The 10,395-nt window shown below is 40.9% G+C and overlaps 1 protein-coding gene across 1 annotated transcript in view; it reads left to right on the top strand.

Moving 5' to 3' along the window:
- ADCY8 (adenylate cyclase 8) overlaps positions 1-10,395 on the top strand; it is a 242,822-nt gene that overhangs the window by 183,526 nt on the left and 48,901 nt on the right. Inside the window, 2 exon segments of the mRNA XM_006156697.2 lie at positions 5,183-5,384; positions 7,545-7,634. Of these exon segments, the coding sequence (XP_006156759.1) occupies positions 5,183-5,384; positions 7,545-7,634 (292 nt within the window).

The raw sequence follows: 10,395 nt of genomic DNA, 5'->3' as shown, positions 1-10,395 counted from the left end.
AGAGAGAGGGAAGGAGTGAGCAAGAGAGTGAGGAGAGAAAAGAAAGAGGCACCAGGTTTTATTATTGTCTGTGTCTTACTAGATGTATGTATGTATTTAACGTCTCTGAAGCCTCAGATTTGTCATTTGTAGAATGGGAATAATAGCATCCATCTCCCAAGATTTCAGGAAGAATTAATTAATCATGCCCATTTTTGGGTAAATTCTGGCTCCATTTCACTTTCTTTGCCACAAAATGTTCATCTATCGAAAGAGCTAATAATATCTCTCTCTCCAAGTTGCAGTAAGGATCAAATGCACTGAGAGGCTCTCTGCAGATTTTCAGTGCTCATACAAATGTCATCCTTCAGTATGATCTGAATTTCTGTTTCCTACTGCACCTCAACCTGCTATAGGCTGTTCACTCATCCCACAGATCTCTGCTTTCCTAGCAAACATCAGCTCATGATATCAATGCCAAGCTTGGTTTAAAGACAGGCTGCAGAGAGTAATTAGGACTTAATGTCTAGAAATTATTTGGATAGAGCTGTTTGCAAATACCTTGTCATTCTTTCTGAGACTCGATTTCAGAAATGAAAGGTTTCCTTGACTCTCATGTGCACCAACAATACAAAAGTGAATTTGAAACCCTGGATGCCTGAGTAGCTCTATAATTAGATAAAATGTACAATCTGATATTATAATGTTTTTGTGTGAAAAACTAAATGAACACTGAGGAGCTACAGCAGAGATTTCCAGAGGAGCTAAGCTATACACAGTGCCAGTACCTTACTTAGAAAGCCTGTCTTTTAGTTAACTTTCCCATAGATCTTAAAAACGTCATTGATTTCTTGAATTTCACCATGAACAGAGTAGTAAAATAACATTTCTCTGCAGTCTTATTATACTGCTTCATTACTTTACTTAACCTCAGAGCCTCCTTTAAAGGATAGGTTTTAAAAATCCAAATTTTGAGACCACCAGATGGCATAATGTTTACGTTACTGGACTCCCACATGGCTGACAAATGTTTGAGTCCTGGATCCAATGGATTGAAATTCATGCTGGGCATGTGTGTGTGCATGCCTAAGATCCCAAGAGGAAAATGGAGAAGGGATTGCTGCATGGACATCCCCCTAGGGGCTGATTTCGCATTTTCTGTTTCTCTATCTCTCTCTCTGTCTCTTTGGTGAGTGCACATGCCCTATAGCAAAAATCTCTCTAAATAAACAAATAAATCCATTTTCATGGATTAATAAATTATGCTAAGAAGAGTTAATAAGCTTACCCAAGGGTGCACTGCTGATTATGATTTGGAACTACAGATTTAAACATAGAAATCTTTGTTTTTCCACTAGGCAAATTTTCTATATTTCATCACCATCTCCCCTCTCCCTTTCTTGGCAAACCCAGAAAGAACTCACTTAAAACTGTGTCAGAGATTCAAGTGGGTTCTGAATACAAATCCTCTCACATGATCCTCCAATATGCCCTGGTGATCTCTTACCCTTCCAATCACTGAAGAGTATACCCAAAAGCCCAGTAGCTACATGGGTGATAATTCACCAATTTTATATATTTCCAAATAAATGCCTCATTCGCCTATGCAAGACTACTGTAAATGCTATAGAATATAGATGAAGTCAGTGGACCACATAGCCTCCATCCTGAATATCTTAAATCTCTGCCTGCATCCAGAACTCACCTTTAAACTCTAGTGAAAAATCTTACTGCATGATGCTGGGAGGAAAAAAAAAAAGGCACACCCACTAGAGCAAAAATGAGTGAGGCAAAGATCACAGAAGTACCCATCTGTGCCCAGGACCAAGGATAACTAGACCTCAACTTCCTTACTTAAAGGAAGAGATGGCATGATCAAAGAGAAAGATGTCTAGGCCTCCTCCCATAGGGCAGACCACAGCCTAGCTTCCCTGTCATCATGTGGATCTAAGAGCAAAATACAGGTATGTGAACTGTGCATAGATGTTGACCATTAACTATGACCTTACCTTTTCAGAACACCCTTTAAGTACATCCCGGGTAAGTCCTAGATTAGCCCTGACTCCTCCCCTGGAGAGGACATAGTCAGAAAGTAGACAGAAGGTCTGAGAGCATAAAATGGAGTCTTCTACCCTATGAAGGCTGCTGGGGGGAGGAACGAAGATCTGTCTTCCTCAAAACAGCATGAGCCAACTGATATTTAATTGAGCACCCTATGTGTACTCGGCCCTGTAAAGTGTCATGGAAGAATCTAAAGAAAAGTTTTGGTTTCATCTGAAAGCAGGATGAACAGGACTTGTCCCAAGTTAACAGCCTTCAGAAGTGAAAATAGCACAGCATTTGGGGCAGGATCTGTGCACTTCAGTATTGCCCAGACCATGGCATACAGAGAAGTTTGAAAGAGGAAAATAAGGCAGAAAAGGGGGCCAAGAGTGGCCATCCAAGGCCCTGCATGCTGTTCTGAGGTCCTGAGACTACCTGGATAGCAGTGGCAGCCCTGTAAGAGTTTGAGGTTCCTGCTAAATGGCCTTCAAACTTGTTCTCCTGGGTTTGCTTCTGTCTTGCATTTTGAAACAAGATATTCACATTCTCAATGGCTGCCTCACGTTATTGAGACACATCGGCCTCAGAATTGGCCCCTTCTCTCATGGGACTGCCTGACAAAGCAATTCACCTGCATTCTCCTTCATTTTCTTCCCCTGAGTACCCAGGAATAATGGTGTGTTGTCAAGGAGTGTTTTTCCAGCCTGTTTGGGGGGAAGTTTCCCATCTGTTTGGAGCCCTCTGGGAACTCACTACTGCATAAGCCTTCTGTTCTCATCTAGAACTCCCACAGAGATTTCTTATCAAGGTGATCCATAAAATCAAAACTATGCAAGTATTAAAAAGAAAAGAAAAAAAAAAAAAAGAGGAAAAAACCTCTAACAGTAGTAGTTGCGGCTCTAGGAGGAGTCACTTTCCAGCCTTTGTGTTGCTTGCCCATGAGAGGAAATTGACATTCTTGGTTGCTCTGTCCTTGCAATGTCCTAGCCCCACCACTCCCAGCTGCCATGTGCATTGTACTCCTGCTCTCTTGCTTCTCTGTTTATAGTTCCTAAATTCCCTTTGCTGCCTTCTTCCAACCCCTTAGCTTCTCCCACGGCTTCATGTTGAGCCCTCTGGCTTCTTGTGTGCACACTCTCTCTGGGCAAGTTCTGCTCTCAGATCCTCAACCACCTTCTAGTCACTCCACCCCAGAGTTCTATAGCTGTCCTCTAACTACCTAGACATCTGCACACCTCCAACCAATGACCCACAAGTACCAAACTTCTAACCCATTACCACATGCCTCAGCCATTTGAATCTTCCAAACACTTATTCTCCTCATTTCCACTTCTGCCTCCCAGCAAGGATGCCTTTCAATACACAGATGTGATCATGTTCTTCCCTGATTAAGCAGCTTTAATGTTTGCAAACTGCCAACAGTAAAAAAACCCCAGCACAGCATGTATGGGGCCCCTCCCCCCTCGGTCCACAGCCTTTCCACCCAGGATACAGGAAAACTAAACACACCAGCCATTCTCCTTCTCTGAAGTTTTGCATATGCTACCCTCATTTCCCTCCCTATAAGTCCTCCCTTCAGTGTCCAAGGCCTAACCCAAATGTCACTTCTTTTGTGAAACCTCCTTGATTCCCTTTCTTATTTTTCAAATAGTGGCTATTCATAATTCTTTATAGATAATGAAATAATAGCTCGTCATTTGTATATCTGCAGTCCCCACTGGATTATACAGATTATTTTAGAGGATGAGGAGATTGTGTTTTTCTTTATGAAAGATCTGATACCTACCTCTGTGCCTGGGAGGAAAGCTTGTTGAATAAATAAATATCATGATGAAATCATAGAAACAAAAAAAAGAAAAATAGAAACAACAAAGAAAAAAGATTATGGCAAATGGGATATGTGTGATTCACCAAAGTAATTAGAATAGGAGGGTGGTATCCCAGAGTGGGCTTTTAATCCTAGCTTTAACACTAACCAACTGAATGACTCCAGGGAGGTTCTTCCTTCTGAGCCTTTAATCTTCATCTAGATTAAAAAGAGAGGGAGAGAAAGATCAAGATACTTGTTAGGTCTGTATTGAGAAATGGAAATAAGATATTACATATGAAGTGCCAGTGTAGTGCCCAGAGCATAGTCAGAACTCAATACATCATTTTTATTTATGCTTATGTTATTAATAACAAATAAGAAAATTCAGGCAGGAGGATGGTAAGAGATAGGGTTAAAAGAATACGGATTCATTTTCATTTACTAAATAATTATTTAGTAAGTGTCAGCCAGTGAGAAATATTAAAGCCAGATGGATGGCTTCAATTTATAGATGAAAGAACAAATATTACATCTTCACTAGTTCTATCAGGGTACCCTCTAACACCTACAGCAGTTTTCTGGGTGAAATAGAAGTGGAAAAATTAGAGATGTCAGTGTGAGATACGGATGTATGCACACAGAATAGAGAACAGGGGATGAATTCCCACGGAGAAGCAACAGCTGCTTATGAGCTTGTTATAAGGAGAGAAAACAGGTAAAGAAACCATTGCAGATGATGTTTGAGATCACTGAGTTGCTAAAAACATTTTGATACCCAGCAGACATCCAAAAGACACAGGCTACCATGGGTGAGAGCTTGACGTTTGGACTGTTAATTTCGGGGTAATATTGATGCCTTGGGCAAGGATGAGTTCTCCTTAACCATATCTCAAATGGGGTATAGTATATTCCATGCAGAGTATATTAATCACTAACCAAGCAGAGCAACCCAGAACCAATGCCAAGTTCTAGGCATCAGAGGAGATGGAGAAGAAAATCTCATAAGTTCTTTTCCTTGAAAAGGAAAGGGGAACAGTTGCCTTGTCATCAGTTGCCTAGTGAAAAAAAAAAAAGTGAATGACAACAGAATAGAAAAAAGTGGGCGAGAGCAATAAATCAAGCCAAACATTTGATATTTATTGCAAAGTGTCTCAATAAGGAGAATATTCTAGAGACGGATGTAATTTTTAAAAATCTGTAGGAAATAGTCTTGAGCAGATAGGATTTTAGAAGAATTACTAGTTGCAATGGATATGGAAGGGAGATAATAAAGACAGCCAGCCTTGCTTGGCAAGTAGGAATCAGACGATTAATGCCATGTGACCCAACGCTGTGTGTGTTTCCCTGCAGAGTGATGCCAATGACCATCCAGTTCTCCATCCTGATAATGCTGCACTCAGCTCTGGTCCTCATCACCACGGCAGAGGATTATAAGTGTTTGCCCCTCGTCCTCCGGAAAACTTGCTGTTGGATTAATGAGACCTATTTGGCCCGGAACGTCATCATCTTTGCATCCATATTGATTAATTTTCTGGGTGCCATCCTAAATATTGTAAGCATCTCAAGTCCTCCAACCCTCTGGTGTCTAGTGTGTAGTCTGGAATTAAGAGTGCATGGCGCTTACAGCTTCTCACATTGCCCTTCCAGTTACCATTGTATGCCTGGTTCAGTCCCAAGCTTAGAACAGAGAACTAAGATGTAGCTTCTGTTGAAACCTTGCATTTTAATGTTGGAAATTTGTCCTTTTTTTCCCATTGTGTGTGTGGAGGGGATTATTTGCTCCAAAGGAGCTCCAAAACCCCTTTAGTTTCTGTGCTATCTGTGGCCAATTAAAATTGTAAATAAGTGTTACCATTTATCTATTAAGTACCAGTACCTACCTGCTATGTGCCATGCACTGAAGGAAGACATTTCCATATTGTTTGTACTTAATCCTCACATAACCCCTGTGAGGTAAGTCTCATTATCCCCACTTTATAAGAAAACTGAGGCTCAGAGACATGAAATAACTTGCTAATTAAGTCTGTCTGACTCCTGGACCTATGCTCATTCTAATATGCTAAATTGTATCTCTGGGAGTGGGAGAGGGGTGGCGGAATGGAGATAAAATAGCTGCTATGTATTGAACCCTACTATGTGCTACAGGTGGGTATTATTATCCCCATTTAATGGATGAGGAAACTGCTTTTCAGGAAAGTTGAGTATCTTGCTTATGATTTCCAAGTTTCTATAATTAATGTGATTTATTTTTACTGTTTTAATTTAGTGGAGTCTATAGTTAATGTGACACATAGAACTCAGAGAAAATTCCAACTCCTGTGATTTATTTTTACTGTTTTAATTTAGTGGTCTACATTTCAATGATTGCATTTTCTCTCTAGAATTGTACCATATTAGCTATAAATATTTTCTGTGTCTATGCAAATAGTCTGTGTTGTCCAGGACTCAGGCAGCTAGGTATCAGAAGTGATTTGTCTGATTCTAGGTATTAAACTTGGCATGTTGAGAGAAGCTAGTGGAGGTATAATCTAATGGCTGAAACCATCAGTGTTCCCTTTGGGAGCAGGTCCTAAGTTTTCAGGAACCCAGACTGTAGACTCCCAAAATGATCAGAAAGTGACTTAGATTCTGAGGCTACCTGAGATGCACTGTGCAAATTGGCTTAGTAGTCACTTTCCTTGAGCTCTGTGGTTGTCCTTGTAGGAAGATTCTACAGAATAAAGATAAAGAAAAATGATCATCTAGTGTAGTTCATCATCTGATTCATGTTTTATAGATTGTGGCTACTAAAAAGGAAGCACATAGTATCATTAACTACAGGTTACAGAGTGGTAGCCAGGAGCTTAAGTCTTGATGAGAGGATGAATGTAATAAACAAAACAGTCTTGAGCAAATAGAATTCAGAAATGAGCCCAAGAAATTTAAATAATGGTTGCCTCTGGGCAAACCATGCCATAGTGCTGTGGTAGGAAGATCAGAGGCTTTGGAGTCAGATAGACCTGCATTCAAATCTCAGCTCCACCAGCTCGGTGACCCTGGACAAGTTACTTTGTTTCTCAGAGTTTCATATTTTTCAGTTGTAAAATGGGGATTAAAATAGCAGGTACATTACAAGGAGGTTGTAAGACATGTTTGTACAGCGTGTCTGGCACAGAGGAGGCATTTGGCCCATGGTAGTTATTCCTTTCTGAAAGCCATGAAGTCTACAACAATGACCTCTGGCCTAGAAAATACCCACCACCCCAGCACTAAGAGTTGTCCTGGAAAGTGTCCCCCTTCTGGTCCCTTGAATCCTACTCACGGTTGATCTGGAGACAGGCTGTGAGCTCATCCCAGTCCTCATCTCCTGCCATCTGGCTTTCTCTTCTAGCCCCAAGAGCACATTCCCGTGACCCTAAGTGAGGTGGCCAACAGAGTAGATTTAACCTGGCTTCGTGGCTGCCTTGCAGAAGCTTTTTCTGCATTAGTACTTGTGTTTGCCTTTTTTTTTAATTTTTAAATAAAAGAGATCAAAGCTGGCACTTCCATCCTGAAGTCAAGCCCCACTCCAGGTCTTGGTCTACCCCAGGCTTTTCTGAAGCTCAGCAGCTATAGCACAGTGCTCCATTTGCCTCACTCACACTGATTTGTTGTTCCTGTGTTTTTTTGTTTTGTTTTGTTTTTGGTTGTTCTTTTTTCTTTTTTTCTTTTTCTTTTTTTTTTAAATCCGCAGCTGTGGTGTGATTTTGACAAGTCGATACCCTTGAAGAACCTGACTTTCAATTCCTCAGCTGTGTTTACAGATATCTGCTCCTACCCAGAGGTATTTATTCACAAGCTCCCCTTGGTGAGAGTTGGACATAGATATTACCACCAGTTCCAAATAAACAGGGATGACTGAAGGGCCCTAGAAAGCACCCTAGAGGCCTGCGCTCCTTCTTCTGGCTCTTCCTTCCTCCTGTCTTCTTTCCCTTTCTTGACTTTCCTTATTCCTTTATATCTTCTCCTATCTCCAGCCTCATTCCTATTCCTGTCTCTGCTCTTTCCCATCTCTCCTGTCTCCATTTCTCTCCCTTCTCTCTCTTCCTTTCTTTCTGTCTTAACTTTTCTATTTTTTGATTTTCCTTATCTCTTCCTACCCTACTCCTTTCCCCTGACTCATTTGTAAAATCCTGTAGCAGAACATACCATGGATCTCCATATTCAGGAAAAGTTATTTTTCAGCATATGCTGTGCTGAGAAAAGAAAGAGAGGAAGAAGGAAAGGGAAGGAAAAGAGACTAGTGGATCACCAAGTGTGAAGGAAACATCCCTAAACTTAAACCAAAGTGGTATAGAGTGCCAAAGCACTATAGAATCAAAAGGCATCCCACCCAATAGGGCACCCACTATCATAATGTAAGTATGACCCTTTCTTGGCCACAGAGCCCTTGGGCTCTCCCTGAGCCTCAGGGGCCCATTAGGCATGGCCTTCAGGTACGAGGGTATAGGTTCTGGGTCAAGAGGGAAAACAGCTAGGATGTTCGAACTGACCTCAGCCAACCCCATTCCCTGAAACTCTTGTTCTCCCAGAGGCTGTCATGCTCAGAGACCCTCTCCAACCCATGGATGGACATAGGTTCTCTTGTCTCTCCTAGCCCCCAAAATGGACCAGGAAACATTCTAAAAATCAGAGCAAGCCTCACCTGTCTCAACTTACTTGTATAGAGCATCTGCTTGATATGCTTGACATCATTACATCCTCCAAATGGATGCAGTCAAGGCAGTGACTATCTCCTGTTATAGATGATGAAACTAGGGCTTGGTGATTTTCAGTACCATTTAACACCACTCCCACCAGACTTCCCTTCTTCCTGACTGCTTTCCATCTTTCTTCTTTCTGTCCTTTCTTCTCTTTATTTTTATAATTCAGTTATGAAGGCTAAGTACTGTAATCTGGACCGTTTCTGACTAATTCCTTAGAGAAGGAACTAAATTCTTGCTAGGGATGTGCACCCCAAGGTGGAACCAAGTCCTGTTCATGGGTTGCATGAGACATACCATTTGCCCTAGGATTTCCTCCCACCAAGGAACAAGCACATCCCTATTTAACAGACTCTGTGGGACCCCAGCTCCCTGACAACTTCCTGGTTTGGAGGGCATGGGAAATATCCCAACATTAGGGGCAATGTGTAGGCTAAGCACTGCATGGTCAGAGATAAACAAATGCTATAGTTCTTCCAGCCAAGCCCCCTCACTTGCTATTAGTGGAATCTTGAAACAGTTTTTTACTCTCTCTCTAAATCTCAGTTTCCTCATCTGTAAAAATGGGTAAATTAATACCTTCTTCACATGGCTACTGTGAAGTGAAGTGATATGTTCTCATTGTGCCTGCTTAAAGTAGCAAATGTTTAGTTCTTAACCAGGTGTCGGACATGAAGTTGATGTTTATTAACTCTTCAAGAACTTTTAATCTGGATTCCACATCACTCTAAATCAACACTGTAGATAAATATTTAGTCCCATGCCTGAACTTCCAAACTTAAGACAACAATGCTCAGAGATTTTCTGGTCCTAAAAAGGTGGTGGGTAAGCTTTTTGATCACACAGCTTTAACTCTGTGCCTCAGTTTTCTTTTCTATAAATGAGGACAAAAGCAGTACCTTCCTCATAGTATGATTATGAGGATTATCTGAATTAATCCATGGAAAGTGCTTAGTGCCACACCTGGCACAAAGTATCTGTTTATTAAATACCAGTCATTATGTATTATTCCCAATAAAATGGTTTTGAGTATGCATCGCCAATATATACTATAGATAAACATATATTTGTACATTTCTCTACCATTGTGCTAATTAACATCCATATGCCTTATGCAAAATACTCAAAAAAATGGAAGTGTTAAAATATGAGATAAAATAGGGCCAGCCCCATGACTTAGTTGTGAAGGAAGCTGGATGCCACATGATCAACCACACAGTTCAAGTCTGGACGTGGCTGCTTGAAAAATATGTTGTACAGATGCACATCTGTCCATAAATCCTGAAAGGATGGAGAAATGGAGGATTATAGCATGACCACATCCCACTGGAGAGTATTCTCTCTCTCTCTCTCTCTCTCTCTCTCTTTCTCTCTCTCTCTCCCTCTCCCTCTGGCAAATTTTAAAAAATAATAATAACAGTGAGATAAAATAAATATGAATTAGAGTTTCACTGTCTGCCACCACAACCAAATGGTCATCTTGCTCAGAGATCAGGACACTAAGACCACAGGTCAAAATCACCACCTACTATGACTACCTGATTCAACCCCCCATTTGCATTCTGATAGACAAGGCAGCTTCAACAAGTTCATGAAAATGTAGAATTCAAGTACAAGTCTACTTTGTTGCAAAAAATATTTCTAAAATTCATCCATAGTTTTTTCATAACATGCAATTTCAATGAATTTTTCAAAGACTCCTCTTATGTAGTTATGCTTCTCTACCTCAGCATTTGACTTCCAAGCTAGAGAGAAGTAAAAAGTTAGACTTTCTTGCAGGCACAGTTGTGCCCCTCAGAACTCACAAACGTGTGTCCCCAAGAATATCACTTCATCTTTCTG

The sequence above is a fragment of the Tupaia chinensis genome, unplaced genomic scaffold (genome assembly GCF_000334495.1).
Source record: "Tupaia chinensis unplaced genomic scaffold, TupChi_1.0 Scaffold000513_1, whole genome shotgun sequence".
NCBI lineage: Eukaryota > Metazoa > Chordata > Mammalia > Scandentia > Tupaiidae > Tupaia > Tupaia belangeri.
Note: the sequence above shows the minus strand (reverse complement) of the source record. Positions and strands in the feature narration are given on the sequence as shown.